Here is a 26,099-nt window from a genome sequence, read left to right on the forward strand (position 1 = left end):
CACCCTCTCGGCTGCCGTAGTTCGCCTCTTCACGTCGGTGCCCCGTCGTCATGGCGGCCGTTCGGAAGCCGGTGCTGCTCGGGCTTCGAGATACTACAGTGCACGGCTGCCCCACGGGGCTGGGCGCCTGGACCGCGAGCAAGCTGGGCGGCGTTCCGGTGAGGTGGGGCGCCGGAGCCGGGGTCGGCGGGTGCTGGTGAGGGCTACGGGGTGAGGGAGTGGGCGAGGTCTCGGGTAAGAGTCAGGGTCTGAGTGCCTCCCTTGCCTTCAGGACGCCCTGCCCGCCGTGGCAGCGCCGAGGCCAGTGTGTGAACTTTGCAGGCAGCCGCTTGCCCTGGTCGTGCAGGTGTACTGTCCGCTGGAAGGCTCCCCGTTTCATCGGCTCCTGCACGTGTTCGCTTGCCCCCGCCCGGGGTGCGCTAGCGGCAGGGCGCGCAGGTAGGCGGGGAAGTCCCGGATCTGCCCACTGGACTTTATACCGAGTGGGCGGGAGCGGGGGTGGGGGGCCAGCACCCGGCGCACCCGGAGGGGACTGGTCAGTCGGCTGGCAGTCGGCGATGGACCCTTCACCGCAGTTTTTCTTTACTATGAAGTTGGAAGGTGTTCCGCTCCCAGTGCCTGCAAATACGAGAGAAAGAGACGCAGGACGCTCAGGTAAAGCGCTTGTGACTATCATATTCTGATCTGCTGTAATTTGAGGGTATTTTCCAGAATTTCGTTTAAGACAAACTTCAAGCCATGTTCTTTGAAGTACTTTGGAATGTTTTTTGCTTTTTTTTAATGTTTATTTTTTATTTATTTACTTTTTCTTATTAGTCATCCATTTTATACACATCAGTGTATACATGTCAATCCCAATCTCCCAGTTCATCACACCACAATTTGCTTTTTATTTGAACCATAAAATGGTACTTCCTTAACGTCTTGTTAGTTGTTTTAATTATGCACTGAAGGTATGGAAGCACATAGCTTACTGATTTTTCTGTTTGGGAAAAAGTATGGGTGTGTACATACACATCATTATATATGTGTGTGTTTATAGTAAATATACTTACTGTGATAAGTATATGTGTATATAACAAACATTTAATACGACAAAACTCGAATTTATTAAATTAAAAAAATCAGGCAAGTTGGTAGCTGCAGAACAAAATTCAGCTTCCCTTTGCCTGTGAATGTTGCTTTATATATACACTGAATTCTTAATGTGTGCCAAGCACAGTACTAGCAATACTGGGAATAAAAAGATGGTGTCTGCCTATATTTGTCAGGGTTCAATTGCAGATAATAGAAAAGCACTTTGACTTTTTAAAGCTGAGACAGACTTAAAATTAGGTTTTTACTAACTTATTTGGATAGCCTGGAGGAGATGACTCCAGGAATGACCTCCGGAACCACACCTCAGAACTGGCCTGTCAAGGAGCTGCTAACCTCTCTTGCAGTCAGGAAACTGAGATGTGTTCGGGTGAATGGAAGCTGCCCTTGTCAGAACTGTTGACTCCAGAGCCTTGCTCTGTCTCCATCTACAGATCAGCTACCTTTTGCTTCATGGCCCCTCTTTCCACTTCACTCTGTCTCAAGTTTTTGTCTCTCTCTAGACACAAACAGACCCCCTGATCACATCTAGGACCCCAGGTGCTTAGGAGTCTGGGAAATGTAGTTCTTTCTTACCATGTGCAATACATGAAGCACAACTGAAAGAGATGTTGAAGAAACCACCGTACTGCATTTGCCATGGTGCCCCTGTAAAGGAAACACAATATTTGTCACCTCCAACATGCTTTTGAGTAAACGGGGTCCAGGAAGTTGAATCAGAGTGTGCCAGAGTGGAGGGCGGGGGGCGCTGGTGTTAAGGCTCCCTCAGGAAGCTGAAGGGATGGGTGGCTCAGGAAGCCAAGGGAGTAGGTGAGATCACCCAAGTGTGCTTGAACCACATTCACTGGATATTTTTCCAGAAACAGGAAAATGGCCTCACAGCTGAGGATTGGTGTGAAGGTGCAGATGACTGGGGAAGTGACAGTGAGGAGGCGCCTCCACCACAGGTTATCTCAGATTTTGGAAACGATTCCAGCAGTGCCAAAGACAGAGACTGGACTGCCCAGCTCCAAGACCTCCGCCTGCAGGATCCTGTGCCGGGTGCTGCTCCTGCTGTGCCTCCTGGGGAAGGGGTGGCCTTGCCTCCTGTGGTGCCGCAGTTCCTGCCCTACTACATCTGTGTGGTTGACGAGGATGACTGCAGGGACTTTGTCAGTCTAGATCATGCTCAGAGCCTTCTGAGGGAGTATCAGCAGAGAGAGGGAACTGATATGGAACAGTTGCTTTCCCACAGGTGAGAGTGTGTACTGCTGAGCGTGAGAGGTGATTTGGTCAGGAAGCTGCCACAGTAGGTACCCTTTGGTTTTACCCTCGTATCCGGGGAAACTTTTTCAGGCAGCACATGTGTGTGTAGGACCTTTCTGCTTCACGCCTCTCAGATGAGAAAGGGAGACAGACAAGGGGATCTTACTAGCCACCCTTGAGTTAGCTTGAAAACACTTTGTTCTGTTCATAGGGACCCTCAGGAAAATGAACAAACAGAAGTTAGGGATACCAAGTATTTACACAAGATGTGTTTACTATCTCTTTAACTTTTCTGTTTTTAAATGTATAACGGAGACAGATAAGTTAGAAAAATGCCATTTGTTTATTGACTCTTGGCTGTGGCTCAAGAACTGGCCTAGGACCTCAGAGACCCTCCCAGAGCCTCAATTCTCCCCTGTAAAATGGGAGTGATACTGATATCTGGGTGGTGTATCTCTTCATATGGTTTTTGGAGTTAAGTGAGAGAATAGGTCTTGGAAGGCTTTATAAACGAAAACCCTCTAAAGAAGTAAGAATAATCATTTTGCTATTATAATAGAATTACAATAGGATATTTGGAGAGTTGACCTGGTTCTTTACCAGAGCTGTATCATTTGTAAGCTTTTTCAGAATACTGTTGGAGTGTGTGAAGAAGTGTTGGTGTTTGAAAATAATCCATAATGGAGAAAGAAATGGAGAGAGTCAGTGGACATAATGACTTTTTAAATTGCAAATAATTATCCAGAGTTGAAAATGGCTAGGAAGCAGGGCTTGAGAGAAGGGTGGCAGGGGGTTACTGATATTCATTATAAAGTAGTAAATATATGATATTTACATTATGTGCATATATTACTTTGGTAAAGTTTTTAAAAATTGTTTACTTTTCTAAATACTGTAATTCTCTGGATATATACAGGCAAAAGTGTTTTTTGCTTCTCTTTTTAGTCTTTCTAGTGATGGTGATGAAAAATATGAGAAGACCATAATTAAAAGTGGAGATAAGATGTTTTACAAATTCATGAAGAGAATTGCTGCTTGTCAGGAGCAGATTTTGAGGTAAAGGCACATTTTTTTAAATTGTTTTTCTTGATTGTAAAAGTAATGTATATTAGTTTGGGAAACACAGGAAAGTATAACAAGAAAACCAAAATCTACAGTATTCCTCAAACCATGAAGCTAAGATTTTAGTTTATTAAGTTCACTTATTTTTTATGCATTTGGATGCACACACGTAAGTAGGTTTTGTGTATTTTTTGAAAAGAATAATTGGGGTCATAGAATATTTATAATTTTTCTCTTTTCTTTCTTTAAAAAAAAAATTTATTTATTTATTTATTTAGGCTGTGCTGGGTCTTAGTTGCGGCCCGCGGGATCATTGTTGCAGCATGTTAAGTTGCAGCATGTGGGCTCTTAGTTGCAGTATGCGGGCTTCTTAGTTGCAGCATGCGGGCTTCTTAGTTGCAGCATGTGGACTCTTAGTTGCAGCTTGCAGGCTTCTTAGTTGTGGCATGCAGACTCTTAGTTGCAGCATGCATGTGGGATCTTAGTTCCCTGACTAGGGATGGAACCCGGGCCCCCTGCATTGGGAGTGCAGAGTCTTACCCACTGGACCACCAGGGAAGTTCCTGTGGGATATTTTTATAATGGCAGTTCTTGGTCACCCTTGGATATGAGAGTAAAAGAAGGCAACAGAAGTGGTTTTGAGCTTCTGGCTTGTGAAATTGGGTGAGTGTTGATGCTCTTCTTGAGATGGGGGTTTAGGAGGCTGTTATCTGGGGTGTGGGGTCTTGATTTTTCTTGAACTACAGAGTGTGTCCTTATCAGTTTGACTTCCATCTTTGTAATTAAATCTTTGTTAGTTATAATAGTTTTGATTTTATTTCCCCTGTGCATTCTCCTTTATAAGTTTCATATATTGAAGACATAATACTTTGTAGTAAGTAACAAGTGCTCATAGGATATTGAATCATAGGTCTTGGAAGTTCATTGCCCAGGTCTTCCATTTCTACCTGTGGGTCCGTGGGCAAGTCACTTAACCTTTCTTATCCTCAGTGCCTCATCTCTAACGTGAGGATGATGATACAACTACCTATTTCATAGGATTCCTATGAGAATTAAATGAGGTGATGAGGCAAATACTCTGTAAAATATACGTAAATACTGGCTGTTGTTTGAAATCCACTATGCTATGTTTTGGGGAAGCAGAGATCTGTTAGGACTTTTTGTTTTGTTTTGTTTTTTAATTGGCCGTGCTGAGTGGCTTGTGGGATCTTAATTCCCCAACCAGGAATCGAACCCAGGCCCTTGGCAGTGAAAGTGCAGAGTCCTAACCACTGGACTGCCAGGGAATTCCCTAGGATCTCTTAATAGCACTGGCATATTTATGTATTCTTCATCATCTTAGGACAAGGGTCTACTGAATCACCTAATTTCTGTAAATTCTTTGGCGGTAAGGACAGTATATAACTCTCATGCAAAACATAGTGCCCATGTATAGTAGGTATTTGGTGGAGCCAACACCTTTTCAAATGTGGTACGGTTGAAAAGAACCTTGGTTTAGGTCTTAGAAGACTTGGCCTTGGGCAGATGACTTTACCTTTATTTTCTCTTCTGTAAAATGGGCCTAATACCTACTTTACAGCATGTTTGGAAGGATTCAGTGAACATATTCATTCATCCAGCAAATATTTATTGAGTCTATTTTAGATGCTGCAGGTACAGCAGGAAATGACACAAAGTCCGTGTTTTTATAGCTTTAGCTTTCTAGTGAGGGAGGTTAAAAATAAATAGACGTGTTGTATGATTTCCACAAGTGATAAATGAGGAAAATAAAACACAGCTATTATAAGTAGGATGTCAGAGAGGCCTCGGAGGAAATGACATACCCAGCAGGTTATAGTATATAAAAATAATGACATAGGGAAAACTTGGAAAAATGGGTCCAGATAAAGTGGACAGAGTAAAATCAAATGGTCTTTCTCCCCTAATACCTGATACGATGAATATAAAAGGTAAAAGTCAGCCAAAAATAAAATAGAAGAAAAACAAGTATTAAAAAGAAAATCCCTTCCATCAGCATTGAAATAAGGAAAGGAACTTAATACCATAAAACTCAGAGTGGCAGCTTAGGATATAATATCACTAAATGTCTAATACAGTTCTGGGTACCTCACACGTATTTAAATATTTATTTTTGTAATTAATTTACTTTCCACAGAGGAAGGTAGAGGAATTTCTGGAATGGTTTAGTGTGAGTTCTAACCACACAGCCTTCTTCTTTCACCTCTTCAAAATATACTGATTAGCCCACAAAATCCTGAGAATTGCAGTAATCTTGAATCTGGAAAGAAGCAAATAGGAAAAGAATCTGTATCTTCTGCTGTAGGGCTGTTGGCCAGAGAACTGGGTGTGGTGGGGTGATGATGCAGGGAATTAGGAATTGCCTCTCAGAAGCAAAAGTTGTTGACTAGTTACAGTAATGATAAAGAGGTCAAGGGCAATTTCTTCCCCATTAAAATGGGATCTCCCAACATGTAAGACATTTTACACCATCTGAGAAGTAAAAGTGAAACCCAGGTGTTCTAGTAGATTGCATCTAGTTTTACAGAACCATATCCCCACCCCACTTCACCTACAGAAAAGTAGAAGAAATGAAAAATATGCGTGGAGAAGGGGAAAAGAGCAGACCTCTGATATGAGATAGACAGGAAATCAGTAAGAAAGCCGACACACCGTTTTGGAGAAAACAGGTGGTCTAAACAGAGTTGCCCCCTTCAAGCATGAGCTAGATGAAAAGTGGCATGCCACTCCTGTAATCATATTATTGACAGTAAAATTAAAGAAATGAATAGTACAAACAAAAATGAGCCAAGAACCATATCTGGAAGAAAACATAATCTGAGAACACATAATTCCCAGCAGAGTTTTCAAGATATAGAAGAACTTTGTAAGAAAATACATTCAGTAAAACCCAAGAGCTCAAAGTTGAGAAAATGAAGTAACTATGAGATGCCAAGGGAAATTGAATTGCTAAAGAAACCAAGCCACACAGTACATACTGAATAAATTTAGAAATAATAGACTTGGGTGAAAATCGAAGTACTGACGTGGTGAAAAGAGTTGTGAAAATCTAGTGAATGCAGAAGAAAAAGACAAAGCAATTAGAGAGAAGGTGATATCTATGGAAGGTTGATAAATATAACTACTATAAGGATAATTGGTGTCCAAAATAGAGAACTCAACAAATGGATGAAAAACAATATTCAAAGATGAAATAGGAAATTTTCCCCAAAATGAAATAAGAACTGAATCTGCAAATATTAAAGTACAAGAGTGATTGAAGTGAGAGACCTAACCTGGTGGTGGTTTTAAAAGTATTTTCGATTAAGGTCTTACTGTATAGCACAGAGAACTATATTCTGTATCCTGTGATAAACCATAATGGAAAAGAATATGAAAAAGAATATATATATATATATATATGTGTATAACTGAGTCACTATGCTGTACAGCAGCAGTTAAACACAACTTTGTAAATCAACTATACTTCGATAAAATTAAAAAAAAAATCTGTCTGATAATTCCATCATTTTGGCTGTGGATCTCCTGGTATTCACTTTCTTTGTGGGTCAATTTTTTCTGCTTCTTTGAATATCTAGTAACTTAAAAAAATTGTTTACTGGAAATTGTATGTTGAAGAACAGTAGATACTGAAGTTAATATTTATTCCTTAGGGGTGTATGCCCCTTCTTCTGTAAGGCCAGTACTGTGGGGGGCTGAGTCTTTTTAATCTGCAGTTGAGCTGAGTCTGGGCGTTGTTGCAGTTTTAGTTAGATTCAGTTCAACGTTAGCTTTAGTGCCTTCATCTAGACTTGGTAACCACTGATAAGAATTCAGATATCTTGCTATGATATACAACCTTGCAGCTAGTTTTCTGGGTCTTTGGATTTTCTTTGCTCTCTGGTTTTGCTCCGGATACTCTCCAAGAAAGAAACAAAATTTGCAAAGCGTGGTCTTAGATGTTGGAATGTGAATTGTACGTGACCCTGATTCACAGTTCTTTATTTCCTTGCTCTAGGTATTCCTGGAGTGGAGAACCACTTTTCTTGACCTGCCCTACATCAGAAGTCACTGAGCTCCCAGCCTGCAGTCACTGTGGAATCCGAAGGATATTTGAGTTTCAGCTTATGCCAGCGCTGGTCAGCATGCTCAGAAGTGCTAATTTAGGTAATAAACTGTTTATTTATTTGAGTTTGTGGGTTTCTAGCACTAATTTGAAATTATTTTAAAAATGAAAGACTATTGTTTCATTTTTGTTTCCTTATAAAATATAAGCATATTACAGAAAATTTGGGAAATTAGAATTATTATTATTTTTTAAATATTTATTTTATTTTTAAATTTATTTTTTTTGGCTGCATCAGGTCTTAGTTGCGGCACGCGGGATCTTCGTTGAGGCGTGCGGGCTTCTCTCTAGTTTGGCATGCGGGTTTTCTCTCTCTAGTTGTGGAACGCGGGGTCCAGAGCATGTGGGCTCTGTAGTTTGCGGCATGTGGGCTCTCTTGTTGAGGCGCGCGAGCTCAGTAGTTGTGGCGTGTGGGCTTAGTTGCCCCACAGCGAAATTAGAATTATTTTAAGGAAACTTGTGTTGCTTCCATTTGGGGCTATTATAAATAAAGTTACTATGAACATTTGTGTACAAGTCTTTATATGGACATAGGCTTTTCGGTAAGTATCTAGGAGAAAAATGGTTGAATTATATGGTAGGTGTGTGTTTCACTTTTTAACACATTGCCAAACTATCTTCCAAAGAGGTTGTGCCACTTATATCCCAACCAGCAATACATGAGAGTTGCACATCCTTGGCAACACTTGATATGGTCTGTCTTTTTCATTTTAGCCAGTCTCACAGGTGTGTAGTGATGTCACATCGTTTTAATTTACATTTCTCTAACAACTAATGATTTTGAGCATCTTTTCATGTGTTTATTTACCACTGTATGTTTTCTTTGGTGAAGTATCTGTTCTAATCATTTTCTCTCTTTAAAAATTGGATAGTTTGTCTTCTTATTATTGAATTTTGAGAGTTTTGTATCTATTCTGGATACAAGTCCTTTAGTATATAATTTATAAATATTTTCTCCAAGTCTGTGGCTTGCCTTTTTTTATTTCTGTTTTTTTGATATGGACTTTATTCTTTAGAAGCTTTCAATTTACAGAAAAATTAAGAAATAGTACATAGAGGTCCCATATACCTCATACCCAGTTTCCCCTTTATTAACATTTTACATTAATATGGTACTTTTGTTACAATTAATGAACCAGTATTAATACATTATTAACTAAAATCCATAGTTTATTTAGATTTCCTTAATTTTTACCTGATATCCAAGAGCCTGTCCTGGATACCACAGTGCATTTAGTTGTTGTGTCTCTTGCCTGTGATGGATTTTCAGACTTCCTCAGTTTTGAAGACCTTGACAATTTTGGGGAGTACTGGTCACTTACTTTGTAAGATGCCCCTATATTGGAATTTGTCTGATTTTTTTTTTCTTATAATCAGAATGAGATTATGGGTTATTGAGAGGAAAATCACAGGGGAAAAGTGCCTTTTTCTTCATGTCACACATGATATCAAGGGTGCATCTTTATACATTGACTGTTGATGTTAGCCTTGATCACCTGGTGTTTCAGGTTTCTCCACTTGAAAACAATTCCTTTTTCTCCCCCCAGTCAGAATAAAATGACTTGTCTTTTTATTCTCTAAACAGTGTCCTTTCAAAAAACAGTTTTTAATTTTGAAGGACAATTGATTAATTTTTTCTTGTATGGATCATGTTTTTAATGTCTTGTCTAAGAAATAATTGCCTAGCCCAAGGACACTAGTTTTTTCCTAGTTTTATGTTTTACATTTAGATTTATGTCCATTTTGAGTTAACTTTTATATATGGTGTGAGGTATGGATCAAGTTCATTCTTTTCCATGTGAATATCCAGTTGTTTCAGCACCATTTATTGATAAGGTTATTCTTTCTCTGCTGAATTATCTTTTACCTTTGTTGAAAATTGGTTGTCCATATATGTGTTAATTTATTTGTGTACTCTCTATTCTGCATTCTGTTCCATTAATCTGTTTTTCTGTTTTGACACCACTGCCACACTGTCTTGACTACTGTAGCTTTGTAAGATTTGTAATTTGGTAAATTGACACAAAAAGTGTCAATCTTGCAGCTTTATTCTTCCTTTTCAAAGGTATTTTGACTCTTCGAAGTCCTTTGCATTTCTGTGTTTTTAAGAATCAGCTTGTCAACTTCTTTAAAAAGTAAAAGTCATTCTGGGTTTTTTTTTTTTTTTTTTTTTTTTTAAAGGATTTTCTTATTTATTTATTTATTTATTTATTTATTTTTGGCTGTGTTGGGTCTTCGGTTCGTGCGAGGGCTTTCTCCAGTTGCGGCAAGCGGGGGCCACTCTTCATCGCGGTGCGGGGACCGCTCTTCATCGCGGTGCGGGGACCGCTCTTCATCGCGGTGCGGGGACCGCTCTTCATCGCGGTGCGGGGACCGCTCTTCATCGCGGTGCGCGGGCCTTTCTCTATCGCGGCCCCTCCCGTCGCGGGGCACAGGCTCCAGACGCGCAGGCTCAGCAATTGTGGCTCACGGGCCCAGCTGCTCCGCGGCATGTGGGATCTTCCCAGACCAGGGCTCGAACCCGTGTCCCCTGCATTAGCAGGCAGATTCTCAACCACTGCGCCACCAGGGAAGCCCCATTCTGGGGTTTTGATTGGGATTGCATTGATTCTCTGGATCAGCGTGGGGAGAATTGATATCTTAATGTTGAGTCTTCCAACTCATGTACATAGTATGTCTTTCCATTTATTTAGGTTCTCTTTAATTTCTTGCAGCAGGGTCTTATACTTTTCAATGTGTAGTCTTGCACATCTTTTTTCAGTTTTGTCTCTAAGTATTAAATGCTTTTTTATGCTATTGTAAATGGCATTTAAAAAATTTCAATTTCTGATGTTTGCTGCTAGTATATTTAAATATAATTGATTTTTTAAAAGATGTGTTGTAAAATATACATACTTAAAATTTACCATTTTGTGGTCATGAAGAACCTAGGGGCAAGACAGCAATAAAGACGCAGACCTACTGGAGAATGGACTTGAGGACACGGGGAGGGGGAAGGGTAAGCTGGGACAAAGTGAGAGAGTGACATGGACATATATACATGACCAAATGTAAAATGGATAGCTAGTGGGAAGCAGCCGCATAGCACAGGGAGATCAGCTTGGTGCTTTGTGACCACCTGGAGGGGTGGGATAGGGAGGGTGGGAGGGAGGGAGACACAAGAGGGGAGAGATATGGGGATATATGTATATGTATAGTTGATTTACATTGTTATAAAGCAGAAACTAACACACCATTGTAAAGCAATTATACTCCAATAAAGATGTTAAAAAAACAATTTACCATTTTAGCCATTTCTTTAAGTGTATAGTTTAGTGGCATTAAGTATATTCACAATGTTATGTAACCATCACCACTATCTATTTCCAAAACTTCTTTGTTATCCCAAACAGAAAATCTGTACCCATTAAGAATTAACTACTCTCCCACTCCCAAAAAGGAATTAACCCCCCCATTTTCTCTTCCCCTAGTTGATGGTAACCTCTATTCTATCTTTCTGTCTCTGTGAATTTACCTATTCCAGATACCTCATATAAGTGGAATCATACAACATTTGTCCTTTTGTGTCTGGCTTATTTCACTTAGCATAATGTTTTCAGGGTTTGTCCATGTTGTAGCATGTATCAAAATTTCCTTCCTTTTTATAGTTCATTGTATGTATATACAAATTTTTTTAATTCTTTAAGTTGATGGGGTTTCCATCCTTTAGCTATTATGAGTAATGCTGCTGTGAACATTGGTATACAAATATCTGTTTGACTCCCTGTTTTTAGTTCTTTTGGGTATATCCTAGGAATGGCATTGCTGGGTCATTTTTAGAGCTGTAAACACATACATTGAAAACAAAGAAAAATCTCAAATCAATGACCTGTTTACCTTTTAAGGAACTAGAAAAAGAAGACCAACCAACCAAAGCTCACAGAAGAAAGGAAAGAATAAAGGCTAGAGCAGAGATCTTAAAGGATAATATAAAAACAACAGAGACAAGTGTTCAAAACCAAATTTTTTGGTGTGGATTCTTTAGGATTTTCTACATATAAGATCAGATCATCTGTATTTACTAATATATATTTTATATATATACACACACACATATTAGTATTTGCTAAATGTAATGATTTTACATGGGATGGTGGCTGATTACATTTGATCTTTATGACCATTGAGTATTCTTATGTGTATCTAAAGTACTTTTAGAACAGACATGAAAATATTCCCTCTACTCATCGAATTCACAAAACATGTTTATTCATTGTACAATATTTTAAAAGGTTAGCATGGTTTAATTTTAGAAGCAGAAATTCTGTCTCTTAAGATTATGAGTTGACCAAGGCACATGTTTGGCATAATCATATACAGTTGAGGAGTAATGGCTTCTGTCTCTTTGCACAACTGCCATAGTCACTCGTATAATATCTGCAATGAGGGCATTTTTATGTCAGCATTATCTTTTTCCAGTTTACCAGTAATTACCTAAGGTACATCATATCCATTTTCTCTTTTATTTCAACAATCAGTAAACCTTTCTTCTGTGGTTATGGAAGTGTTCTTAACATGAACATACCTTGTCATGTGACATATTTGTTTACCATGGCCTACTTCTCTTTTACAATCAGAAACAAGGAAAATTGTTTGCTTTTTGTATTCCCTACTGTATTTCAGATCTAACCTGATTTCTTAGGTCCTTTATATATTTCTTTTGAATCGCTTTAAACACATAAGAAGAGATCACTTTTTATCTTTACCTACATCATTAGGTGTATGGACATTATAATAACATAATTTTTACTACACTGAAAATCATTTCAGGCTTTGATCTTGGAGTAGTTTTTCTAAGAGGTAACTTGTTCCTGGGACAAAATATAGCAACAACTAAAATCACTTGCAGGATTGTCTACTATTTTTGTTTCTTTAAATTTGTCAGTTTCGGGGGCTTCCCTGGTGGTCCAGTGGTTAAGACTCCGTGCTTAAGGGCACGGGTTTGATCCCTCATTGGGGAAGTTCTGCATGCTGTGGGGTGCAGCCAAAAAAAAAAAAAATTTGTCACTTTCTGGTAACTATCCTAGGAACTGGTGAGTTCTAGGTATTTTTAAAACAATTCTGATTAGAAAGCATCAAGATGAAACACTGAATCTTTGTGGTCAGAAATTCTGTTATCCTTATTCTAATATGAATATTTGAGTTGCAGATAATTTGATTTTGATCTGTTAGTGTGGAAATGTAAGCATGGAGACAAAGACAAAATAAAAACAAGCATTCTTGGGATTTCCCTGGTGGCGCAGTGGTTAAGAATCCACCTGCCAATGCAGGGGACACGGGTTCGAGCCCTGGTCCGGGAAGATCCCACATGCTGTGGAGTAACTAAGCCCGTGCACCACAACTACTGAGCCTGCACTCTAGAGCCTGCGTGCCACAACTACTGAAGCCCGTGCACTGTAGGGCCCACATGCTGCAGCTACTGAGGCCTGCGCGCCCAGAGCCCGTGCTCCTCAACAAGAAAAGCCACCTCAATGAGAAGCCCATGCACCGCAACGAAGAGTAGCCCCCTGTCAGATTTCCCTGGTGGTGCAGTGGTTAAGAATCCGCCTGTCAACACAGAGGACACAGGTTCAATCCGTGGTCTGGGAAGATCCCACATGCTGCGGAGTAACTAAGCCCGTGCACCACAACTACTGAGCCTGCGCTCTAGAGCCCATGTGCCATAACTACTGAAGCCCGCGCGCTTCAACTACTGAAGCCCGTGTGCCTAGAGCCCATGCTCTGCAACAAGAGAAGCCACCGCAATGAGAAGCCCGTGCACTGCAATGAAGAGTAGACCCCGCTTGCCGCAACTAGAGAAAGCCCACGTGCAGCGATGAAGACCCAATGCAGCCAAAAAAATAAACAATAAAATTAAGAAAAAAGAAAGAAAAAAAAGAGTAGCCCCTACTCGCTGCAAATAGAGAAAGCCCACGCACAGCAACAAAGACCCAATGCAGCCAAAAATAAATAATTAAGTAAGTAAGTAAATTAAAAAGAAATAAATTAAAAAAAACAAGCATTCTTGGAAAAAAAAGATCAGATCATCTGCAAGAGAGATAATTTTTATTTTTTTATTTTTAAAATGTTTACTTTGGCTGTGCTGGGTCTTAGTTGCAGCACACAGTATCTTTGTTGCGACATGCGGGATCTTTAGTTGCGGCATGCAGGCTTCTTAGTTGCAGCATGTGGGCTTCTTAGTTGCGGCATGTGAACTCTTAGTTGTGGAATGCATGTGGGATCTAGTTCCCTGACCAGGGATCAAACCCAGGCCTCCTGCATTGGGAGCACGGAGTCTTACCCACTGGCCGCCTGGGAAGTCCCCAATAGAGATAATTTTACTTCCTTCTTTCTGATTTGTATGCCTTTTATTTTCCTTGTCCAGTCGCTCTATATAGAACTTCTGTATCGAACAGAAGTTGCAAAAGTGGGCATCCTTTACTTGTTCCTGGTCTTAGGGGAATAGCTTTTAGTTTTTCACCATTGAGTATTAAGTTAGCTGTGAGTTTTTCATATGTATGGCCTTTTTCAGACTGAGGAATTTACCTTCTATTCCTAGTTTATTGAGTGATTTTTATCACTACAGAGTATTGAATTTTGTCAAATGCTTTTTTTCTGCATCAGTTGAGATGTTCATGGTAATTCTATGGATTCTGTTAATGTGGTATATTATATTGATTTTGGTATGTTTAAACATCTTTCCATTCTTGGGATAAATCCCATTGGATCATAGCATATAAACCTTTTTATAAGCTCCTGGATTTGGTTTGCTAGTATTTTGTTGAGCATTTTTGCATCCGTATAAGGGGTATTGGTTTGTAGTTTTCTTTTAATATCTCTGTCTGGCTTTGGTATTAGGATAATAGTAGCCTCAGAGAATGAGTAAGTAGTCCCTTCTATTCAGTTTTTTGGGAGACTTAAAGAAGGATTGGTGTTTATTCTTCTTTAAATGTTTTGTAACATGTACTAGTTATATCCTCTAGTCCTTGGCTTTTCTTTATAAATTTATTTATTTTATTTATTTATCTTTGGCTGTGTTGGGTTTTCGTTGCTGTGCACAGGCTTTCTCTAGTTGCGGTGAGTGGGGGCTACTCTTCATTGTGGTGTGCGGGCGTGGGATCTTCCAGGACCAGGGCTTGAACCCGTGTCCCCTGCATGGGCAGGCGGATTCTTAACCACTGCGCCACCGGGGAAGCTCCTAGGCTTTTCTTTACTGGGAGGGTTTTGATTACTCATCCAATTTCCTTGCTATAGGTCTATTCAAATTTTCTGTTTCTTCTTGAGTCAGTTTTGGTAGATTGCATGTTTCTAGTTTATCCATTTCTTTTAGGTTATTCAATTTGTTGGTATACAACTGTTCATATATAATCTTTTATTATATATAGGCATAAAAGATTATTATAATCTTTTATTTCTGTAAAATTTGTCTTAATGTTTATACTTTTTTTTTAAAATTTTTGGCTGTGTTGGGTCTTCGTTGCTGCACACGGGCTTTCTCTAGTTGCAGCAAGTGGGGGCTACTCTTCGTTGCGGTGTGCGGGCTTCTCATTGCGGTGGCTTCTCTTGTTGCGGAGCATGGGCTTCAGTAGTTGTAGCACGTGGGCTCAGTAGTTGTGGCTCGAGGGCTCTAGAGCGCAGACTCAGTAGTTGTGGCGCATGGGCTTAGTTGCTCCACGGCATGTGGGATCTTCCCGGACCAGGGCTCGAACCCGTGTCCCTTGCATTGGCAGGCGGTTTCTTAACCACTGGGCCACCAGGGAAGTCCCAATGTTTCTACTTTCATTTCTGGTTTTAGTAATTTGAGTCTTCTCTTTTTCTTAGTCATTCTAGCTAAAGATTTGTCAATTTTGTTGATCTTTACAAAGAACAAACTTTTGGTTCTGTGGGTTTTTCTCTATTGTTTTTATATTCTCCATTAAAAAAAAAATTCTGCTCTAGCCTTTATTTTTTCCTTTCTTCTGCTGGCTTTGATAGTTTGGTCTTTTTCTAGTTCCTTAGGGTATAGACCATTAAGGTCATTGATTTGAGGTCTTTCTTTGTTTTTATTGTGTGTGTTTATATCTGAAAATTTCCTCTTAGTACTGCTTTCACTGCATCTCATAAGGTTTGGTATGTTGTGCTTTCATTTTCATTTGTCTCAAGGTATTGTCTAATTTCCTTTGTGATTTCTTTTTTGACCCGTTGGTTGTTTAAAAGTGTTCTGTTTACTTTTCACGTATTTGTGAATTTTCCAGTTTTTGTCCTGTTATTGATTTCTAGTTTCATTTCATTGTCATCAGTAAAGATACTTAGTATGAGGTAAGTCTTCTTCAATTAATTGAGACTTATGGTATATCCCAGAGATGTTCTGTGTACACTTGAAAAGAATGTGGTGTTAAGTGGGGTGTTCTGTATGTGTCTGTTAGTTCCAGTTGTCAAACTATTGCATTGTCAAACCTTCTGTTTCCTTATTGATCTTCTGTCTGGTTGTTTTATTTATTATTATAAGTGAGTTATTGATGTCAAGTATTATTGTAGCACTGTCTATTTCTCTCTTTAAATCTGTCAATTTTTGCTTCACATATTTAGGGTCTCTGCACATAGAAGCTTATATGTTTATAATTATTATATTTTCTTGCCCTATTGAACCTTTTATCAACACATAATGTCCCTGTTTGTCTCTTGTAACCATTTTTTTATTTGAAGTTTTGTCTAACAATAAGATAGCCAACCTAGCTCTCTTTTAGTTACTGTTTGCCTAGAATATCTTTTTCTCTCCTTTTGCTTTCATCCTCTTTATGTCCCTATTATCTAAAGAGAGTATTTCTAATAGTGTATAGATTAGTCTTATTTTATTATTTTTTTATATCCTATCTGTCAATGCTTTTTTTTAAATAGGAAAGTTTAATCCATGTACATTTAATGTCATTACTGATAAAGGATTTACTTCAGCCATTTAGCTATTTTCTGTATGTCTTATAATATTTTTGTTCCTCAGTTCTTCCATTATTGCCTTTTTTTTGGTATTTAGGTGATTTTTTTGTAGTATACCATTTAGATTCCCTTCTTTCATTGTGTGTATACAGTAAGTCTCCTACATACGAATGAGCTCCTTTCTGAGAGCATGTTTGTAAGTCCAACTTGTTCATAAGTCCAACAAAGTTAGCCTAGATACCCAACTAACACAATCTGCTATGTAGTACTGTACTGTAATAGGTTTGTAATACTTTTCACAAAAATAGTACATAAAAACAAACAAACACAAAAAATAAAGAAAACATTTAAAATCTTACAGTACCTTGAAAAGTACAGTAGTACAGTACAACAGCTGGCATATAGGGGCTGGCATTTAGTGAACAGGCAAGAGGAGTTACTGACTGGAGGAGGGAGAGGAGGTGGGAGATAGTAGAGCTGAAGGATCGTCAGCAATAGGAAATGGAGGGCAATCTGCAATTTCACTCACGCCTGATGTTGATGGAACACATATCCGCATCTTTGAAAGTTCACAACTTGAAGGTTCATATGTAGGGGACTTACTGTATTTTTTGGTATTTTACTTAGTGATTACTTTGCAATTAACATCTTAAAATTTTAGCAACCTAGTTTGAATAATACCAACTTTCTTTCAATATTATACAAACACTTCTACTTCTATATACATCTCTATTCTTTTTCTTTTATATTGTTAACATCACAGATTATATCTTTATACTTTGTATGTCTCTTAACATAGATTCATAATTACTATTTTATGCATTTGCTTGTTAAATTGTATAGGAGAAAGAAGTTACAAACTAAACCAGAGGTATAATAAAGCTGTCCTTTATGAAGTTCTTTATTTTTCCTGTTTTTGAGTTACTGTCTAGTATCCTTTAATTTCAACCTGGAGAACTCCTTTTAGCATTTCTTTTTTTTATATATATAAATTTATTTATTTATTTATTTGTTTTTATTTTTGGCTATGTTGGGTCTTTGTTGCTGCGCATGGGCCTTCTCTAGTTGCAGTGAGTGAGGGCTACCCTTCATTGTGGTGCACGGGCTTCTCATTGCAGTGTCTTCTCTTATTGTGGAGCATGCACTCTACGTGTGCAGGCTTCAGTAGTTGTGGCACGCGGGCTCAGTAGTTGTGGTTCACGGGCTCTAGAGCGCAGGCTCAGTAGTTGTGGCGCATGGGCTTAGTTGCTCCACGGCATGTGAGATCTTCCCAGGCCAGGGATCGAACCCATGTACCTTGCATTGGCAGGTGGATTCTTAACCACTGTGCCAGCAGGGAAGCCCCTAGCATTTCTCACAGGGCAAATCTACTGTTATGAACTCCCTCAGCTTTAAAAAAAAAAAACACAAAAAATCTGGTAATATCTTAATTCTCCTTCAATTTTGAAAGATAGTTTTGACAGATACATAATTCTTTATTTACAGTCTTTTAGGACGAAATGTGTCATCCTGTTGCCTCCTGGCTTTCATGGTTTCTGAGAAATCAACTGTTAAATCTTATTGAGGCTATCTTATATGTAACTAGTTACTTCTGTCTTGCTGCTTTCAAAGTTACCCTTTTGTCTTTGAGTTTTAACAGTTTGTCAATTTAACATTTGACTACCGTGTGTCTGGTGTGGATCTCTTGAGTTTTTGCTGCTTGAAGTTTGTTGAGCTTCTTGGATATGGTCTTGGAGCTAGTTGCTAAATGAAAGAAGGGAAATCTCTAAAACTTACCAGTGTCTTAATCGAGCTCTTACTAGATGATGAAGTGTTTCACTAGACTCCAGAGTTCCAAAATAGATAGTTTCAGATAGTTCTTCCAGCTCAGTAGCTGCTTTAGTGGAAGGTCAGATTCCTAGAGGTTCCTACTCTGCCATGTTCCTTGACATTATTTCCACAGTTGATTTTTGTATACTGATCTTGTGCCCTGCAACTGTTCTATTGATTATTTTGTTGACTACATCAGGTTTTGAACATAGACAATCATATTGTTTGGGGATGAAGACGGTTACTTCTTCCTTTCCTTAGCTGGCTGTCTTTCTTTTCTTTTCTTCTTCTTTTTCTTTTTGCCTACTGCACTGACTAGAACCTCAGTACAATGTTGAATGTAAATATGAGAGCAGACATCCTTGTCATATTTCTGATCATAGGAGTAAAGCAGTCAGTCTTTAATCATTAGGTAACTTGGTAACTTGTTAACTGTAGGTTTTTTGTAAATGCTCTCATCAGGTTGAAGAAGTGCCTGTCTAATCCTATTTTTTTGCGTTCTTTTTTTTTTTTTTTTAACAAATTTATTTAATTATTTATTTTGGCCACGTTGGGTCTTCGTTGCTGTGTGTGGACTTTCTCTAGTTGTGGCGAGCGGGGGCTACTCTTCGTTGCGGTGTGCGGGCTTCTCATTGCGGTGGCTTCTTTTGTTGTGGAGCATGGGCTCTAGGTGCACAGGCCTCGGTAACTGTGGCACGTGGGCTCAGAAGTTATGGCTTACGGGCTGTAGAGCGCAGGCTCAGTAGTTGTGGCACATGGGCTTAGTTGCTCCGTGGCATGTGGGATCTTCCCAGAGTAGGGCTTGAACCCGTGAACCCTGCATTGGCAGGCAGATTCTTAACCACTGTGCCATCAGGGAAGTCCCTTTGAGTTCTTTTTTTTTTTTTTTTTTTTTTTAAGATCCAGCTCCATGTTTGTTTGTTTGTTTTAAATTTTATTTATTTATTTATTTATTTATTTATGGCTGTGTTGGGTCTTCGTTTCTGTGAGGGCTTTCTCTAGTTGCAGCAAGTGGGAGCCACTCTTCATCGCGGTACGCGGGCCTCTCACCATTGCGGCCTCTCTTGTTGCGGAGCACAGGCTCCAGATGCGCAGGCTCAGTAATTGTGGCTCACAGGCCTAGTTGCTCTGCGGCATGTGGGATCTTCCCAGACCAGGGCTCGAACCCGTGTCCCCTGCATTGGCAGGCAGATTCTCAACCACTGCGCCACCAGGGAAGCCCTTGAGTTCTTTTTAATAGCTGTGTATACAAGTATTATTTAAGTCATGTTAGCAAATTGTTGCATGGTAGGTATCTACCAGTTTCTGTTGCCATCAGCCACATAGGAGGTTGTTGATGTCCCGGCATCTTTTGCAGAATCTGGTACAAAATTTTGGAAAACTTTTGCAAATATTATTGTTAAAAATGTCATTTTGTAACCTAGCAATTCCACCCAAAAGAATTGAAAACATATGTACACCAAAACCTGTATACAAATGCTCGTATCAGCATTATTCAAAATACCCAAAAAGTGGAAGTAGCTGAAATGTTCATCAACAAATCAGTGTACAAACAAAATGTGGTATCTCCAGTGAGTATTATTCTGCCATGAAAAGAAAGGAAGTACTACATGATAACTGTGCTACAAATAGTTGTGCCTTGAAAACATTATGCTAAGTGAAAGAAGCCAGACACAAAAGGCTACAAATTATATGATTCCATTTATATGAAATGTCCATAATAGGCAAATCCATTGAAACAGAAGATTAGTGGTTGCTTGTACCTGGAGGCAGGAGAGAATGGGGAGTGACTGCTAACGGGTATGGGCCTGGGGTGTCTTTTTGGGGTGATGAAAATGTTCTGGAATCTGATAGTAGAGATGTTTGTATAACTATGTGAATATGCTAAAAACCAATGAACTGTAGCTTTAAAATGGTAAATTTTATGGCATGGGAATCATATTTTAATTAAGAAAAACACCGTGTAAGCAGCTGCACAAACTCATAATGCCTTTGGTGATCCTTATAAGGATGACAGGAACAACAATTATGACAGCAAAGTGATAATTATAACAATTAGGTTTAATGGAGGAAAAAAATTTTTTTTAAATATTTATTTTTTGGCTGCATCGGGTCTTAGTTGTGGCACTCAGGATCTTTGTTGCGGTGCATGGGCTTCTCTCTTGTGGCACGTGGGCTCAGTAGTTGCTGCACGTGGGCTCCAGAATGCATGGGCTCTGTAGTTGTAGCACACAGGGTCTCTAGTTGTGGCACGTGGGCTCAGTAGTTGTGGTGCACGGGCTTAGTTGCTCCGTGGCCTGTGGGATCTTCCCAGATCAGGGCTCGAACCCGTGTCCCCTGCATTGGCAGGCAGATTCTTAACCACTGTGCCACCAGGGAAGTTTCTAGGTAACGGGTTCTTTATTCAAGAGGCCCTAGTTTCTAAAAGATCCTTTGAAATTAAGAGAATTATATTCATTCCGTATTATAATTTTGAATAGTATGCATTTGGCTCCTTTACTATAATAGATAAGGAAATGTATACCCTACTCCATCTCCAAATATTTTAGTATCATTTTTGCTTTATCAAGGTTTATAAGTCTGTATTCTATAGCCATAATTCTCACAGCTGTTTAGCCTATGAATTCTTTATTTTGACTGTTCTCTCCTAGCTGGAATCTATCAAGTAATAGCCTCAAAGAGGGCTCGTAGGTGTTGTTCTTACTTTAGAATGTGTGTGCTGGTTTGCCTTTATATTTGAAGGACAACTTATGTATAAAGTTCTTAGGCCCCACTTTCTTTCTTCAAAACTTTGTAATCGCCCATGCTGTCAACAGTGAGAGCCCCGCCAGTCCTTTTATCTGGTACCTCCTGTCATCTCCCATGGCTGCGTCTCACCGGGAAGTATGTTTTGGCATTGAATGTTGCTTTGTAGAAGTCTGAGGGTGGACTAATTTCCCCCACCCGCCACCTTTGTAACTAACATTTATGCTAGGATGCCTGTAGAATTTTCTTTATTTATGAAGTCCGGGCACTGAACTAACATATGTCTTGCCGTCCAATTGTTCTGTAATCCTTTTATTGTGGGACAGGATAGGTCTTCCGACCTATATATTTAGTTTTTCTTCCTTTTTATTTCTGGGTATCTTTTCTATTGAATTTGTAGCTTTTCTACGGAAGCAACACCAGTTGCTTTGGTCACCTTTCTCTTCTCAAATGCATGCTTTTCCCTTTCCCTCTACATTCATTGAGATTCTCTCAAGCCTTTCTTTTCTACCTGTAATTAAGTTTCACCTGTCTTTTCTGTTTCTTGTGGTTTCTGATGTTTTTCATTGGATGTGTAATGGGACTGTTTTGATCTCCATATGCTGTGTCTTTCTCCTCCCCCTCCCTCATCCCCCAAATGTGGCAGGTCTCTGGGCTCATGTATAATACTCAGCTACTTGGTGTTTTATTCTATCTAATTCCTTACACCTCCTTCTTGCCCCTTCTGGTGGTTACTAGTACTGAGTTTGAGCTTTCTAATGCCCTCTGAAAACTGCCTGTTGCCCATTCTAGTTGGGAATTATCTCAAATTCACCACATTATTTTTTCAAAATCAGCTCTATTTTGGCCTTTCTTTGTACTGTCTTTGATTTTCTTTCCATTATTGCTGTCTGCATTTTTAAAAAGTATTTTTCTTTTGCTGCTGCAAACCAGTTGCCCAGCTCCTCCTTTGGACTCCTGTTTTCCTGTTCTGATTTCAGCAGGAGTTCTTGTTGCTCATGTTCTCTTGATGACATTCTTCGTGGCTCCATCCATCAATAAACTTCTATAAATTCTTAGAATTTATTTTCTACTTTTTGCCTGTATCCTTTCTTGGAGGTAGTGTTCTGTCAGTGTGACGTATTTTAAAATGGTCTTCAATGTCAGATAGTCTAGACATTTGTAATGAAGTCTAATTGAGATTTTTTGTTTATTTTCAAAGTATATTTTACTGGGACTTCCCTGGTGGTCCAGTGGCTGGGACTCTGTGCTCCCAACGCAGGGGTCCTGAGTTCGGTCCCTGGTCAGGGAAGTAGATCCCACATGCCGCATCTAAGAGTTTGCATGCCACAACTAAAGATCTCACATGCCGCAACTAAGACCCAATGCAGCCACATAAATAAATAAACATTTTTTAAAAAAATAGTATATTTTACTGATAAATCTGTGTTATTTTTTGCAATCAGCAGTCACTTTTTATAGGAATACTGCAACTGTATTGTGACTGAAAACTAGTGAGCACTGTTTTTGCTTTAAGTAATTATTTTTTCAGTGTGTAAGGTAGAATCACTCCCTGTGGCAACGCCAATTATCCTGATATTGAGCCATCTTTTTCCTTCCTTTGTATTATCTGCTAATTGCTTAACCTTTTTGTTTAACAGTTAACACTTAAGATGTTCCAGGCTCTGTTCTAAGTACCTTACATGTATTGGCTTATTTACTCCTCCTTACAGCAATCTTATCATCATGAGAAATATAGTCATTATAACATAGAGGTGAAATTGCTTGCTCAGGGTGGTAGAGCTGGGGTTTAAACTCAAGCAATCTTGTTCCAGAGTCTGGGCTCTATCCACTAAGCAAACTTTGAATTTTTTTTTTTTTGGATGGGTATACTATTTTATTAACATTTAAATTTCACCAAGAGTTCAAGTATATGCTAGCCATTTGTTCAGATTTTTGAAATAAAGACAAAATGGGCAAACAGCTTTGAGGGTGCGATGTACTTAACACTGCACAATATATTCACCAACTAGACAGTCTAAGGGGTGGTATGACTATACACTTAGGAGCACCAAGTACAGGAACAAGCCCTGGAATTGGAAGAAAAACCTGCCATTCAGGACTGAACAGAGGTCTTTGGTTGCTGACAGAATCTCCCCTTGACTTCAGACGTGAGACAAACTGAGGGAGTTTGTCAGTATACAAAAACCACTGCCTTTAGTAACAGGATGGACTGGCCAGAGCCAATTCAGATTGTGGGGACCAGTCTGAAGTGAGCAGGGTTGGCTGGAGGCTGGAGATGTTGCAGCTGAAGGCCAGCATCGGCAGATGACAGCAGCCATGTTCTAAAAATCGCTGATTTCTACACAAGTTCCTAAGATGCTTTCCCTAAACAGGGCAAACTTTGAATATTGAGTGTATCTCATGAGTTTTCTCTTTGCTGGAATCCTGAATATGTTGTATTTTTCAGGTCTTTCTGTGGAATTCGGAACCATTCTAATTTACACATGTGAGAAGAGTTGCTGGCCTCAAAATCATCAGACTCCCGTGGAAGAATTTTGTATTATCCAAGAGGACCCAGATGAATTATTATTTAAGTAGTGCATTTCCTTTTGTGTTTTTTTGTTTGTCTGTTTTTATTTATTTTTGGCTACGTTAGGTCTTTGTTGCTGCACGTGGGCTTTCTCTAGTTGCGGAGAGTGGGGGCTACTCTTCATTGCAGTGCGTGGGCTTCTCATTGCGGTGGCTTCTCTTGTTGTGGAGCATGGGCTCTAGAGCACAGGCTCAGTAGTTGTGGCCCATGGGCTTAGTTGCTCTGCGGCATGTGGGATCTTCCTGGACCAGGGTGGATTCTTACCCACTGTGCCACCTAGGAAGCCCTTTCCTTTTGTTTATATAAATTAAAGCAAATTTTAATGTTTAAATTGTGTTTTTGCCTCATTTTGACTCACAATTTATTAGCTCTTGTTTCTTGTTTCTTTTTTGCTTTTTGGCACCCCTGATGGGTCTGGATCCAGAACTAGAACCTCCCAGCTGTGGGCTGGTTAACCCTTCCAGGGTCAGTGGCTTGTGTCCACAGTGGCAGCTCAGAATGTGGCTCCTCTGTAGCCCAGAGGGCAGGTGATCCTATGTAAGCAGACCGGTGGGTTCTAGGAGGGAGAGCAGCTGGAGAGCCATGAGCGCAGCCAGCCACGTACTACCCCTGCAGCCTCGGCACTTTTGCCGTCCCTGGATGCTGACAGAGCAAACTACTGGAGCTGCTCCAGCTGCTTGAGGCTCCTGCCCTGTGACATGAGCTGTTCAGACCTGCCTGGTGTTCCCCCACCCCAGGCTCTCCGCCCTCACCTCCTGCCCCTAAAGCATCACAGGAAGGGGCCCCTTTCTCTCTTCTGGACACTGTCCTTCCATCCAGCTGTCTACCTCTCCAATCTCCCCTTTCTCCATTTAGTTTTTATGTTATCAGCTGCTTCCATTCTGCTACCCCTTGACAGCAGCATGAAAACACCTCCACCAGCTGTGTACAGACCTGCTGTTTGCCTGCATGGATGAGGAAACTGGGTATTAACATAAACAATTTGATTGATTTATGTTAATAAACATAAACTTTGGTAAATAACACATTAGGCCCATATTATCATGAGATGTGGTTCTCCTGGGCAGTGTGTGACTGGTGAGAACCCTACCTGATGCTGCCCTGCCCTCTCCCCCTTTCCTGGGAGGGTGGGAGGCACCTGGCAGAAAGTGGCTGGCTGTGTAGAAGAAAGCGAAGGTGTTGGTCAGTGATATTTCAGGATCACTGGGTTTGCAGGGCCCAGGCTGAGTGTGGACCTACCTGCAGAGAGAGGTTTTGAGGCTGAGTGTGGACCTGCAGAGAGAGGTTTTGATTCCTCCTCTCTGTCATGCTGCAGAAGTGACCACCGGTTCCCCTGTGGCACTTCTGTTGTGGGCAGAGAGTCCCTCAGACTGTCAGACCACTCACTCCAACTGGAGCACAAAACATACTGCTTATATTTGCAGGTATCTCACTTTGGATTTATTTAAATGGCCAGAGAGTACCCTCCTTTGATGAGAGGATGGGGTAGAATTGTTGCTTTAAACTGTTGATACAGACATTTGCAGATATCTGAGCTAGGTGTAATGTGGCTGACTTTTAGGTGGAGACAACTTGTGCTTCCAACCAAACATGTTCTTGAATCTAGTTATACATGTTCGTATCAGGTCTTACCTAAATAGAGTACAGATTAGCAGGGGCGTTCCCATGATCCCATAGAAATAATGTTTGTGACATATTGTTAAGGAAGCAAGATAATGAGAAAACAAGTCTAGTGTGAACCCACTTAAATGTAAAACTCTTCATAGTGCTGTGTAAAAGATCTAGATCTGGAAATACAAACACAAGCAAGGCCCTGAGGAGTAGGATTAGGTGTGCAATTTTGTGAGTGGTGCTTTTCAGTGTTTACTTCCTGCACTTGCATCCTATTTGAATTTGTTAAGGTGGGCAAGCATTTTATACTTTATACACACTGTTAAAAGATAAACTGAGGCATAAGAATTTATTTGAGCAAAAATCAATTGGAACCAGGCAGCACCCAATCTAGCAAAAAGGAAGGTGCTTCAAGGAGCTAAACAAAATGACTTCTACAGGCAGAAAGGGACAGGAACAGGAAAGTTATATCAGCAAAAAAGGGTGTTGGTTATTGCCACGTTACTTTCCTTTAGGGGATGGCAGGGGTCTCTCAGGTAGATTACCTAACCAGTGCTGATCTGGTGATTCCTGAGTGATGGTTTAAGATTCTATTTCTGGGAGAGCCGAAACTGTAATTAAGTCTCAGTTTGGTGACATGAGGCTTAGCATAAGTGACTCCATTCTGAGCTTGTATCTTGTTTTTAACAACACACCAACCCACGAAGAAAAGCAAAGCCTCAGGGTTAGGTGCCCAGCCCAGGCAAAGGCAAGAGGAGGGAGGCAGGAAAGAAGCAAAGGAAGGTGGCTCTATCCACTGTGTGTCTAGTGGATGAAGGAAGGTCAGCATTTTGTTGAAGACCTCTGTTAGCTTTAGCTGCCACAGGGGGCCTTTATGAGAGCCAATAGTAGGGAAGGAACATCAGC

General features: G+C 40.0%; 1 protein-coding gene across 1 annotated transcript; it reads left to right on the plus strand.

Moving 5' to 3' along the window:
• PDCD2L (programmed cell death 2 like) lies at positions 1-23,913 on the plus strand. Its single transcript, XM_007165087.3, has 7 exons — positions 1-158; positions 272-438; positions 594-654; positions 1,956-2,329; positions 3,286-3,396; positions 7,418-7,566; positions 23,460-23,913. The coding sequence occupies exons 1-7, from the start codon at positions 51-53 to the stop codon at positions 23,588-23,590; spliced, it is 1,101 nt and encodes a 366-aa protein (XP_007165149.2). The 5' UTR covers positions 1-50; the 3' UTR covers positions 23,591-23,913.
• The last annotated feature ends 2,186 nt before the right edge of the window (positions 23,914-26,099 follow it).

The sequence above is a fragment of the Balaenoptera acutorostrata genome, chromosome 19, assembly GCF_949987535.1.
Source record: "Balaenoptera acutorostrata chromosome 19, mBalAcu1.1, whole genome shotgun sequence".
Lineage (NCBI taxonomy): Eukaryota > Metazoa > Chordata > Mammalia > Artiodactyla > Balaenopteridae > Balaenoptera > Balaenoptera acutorostrata.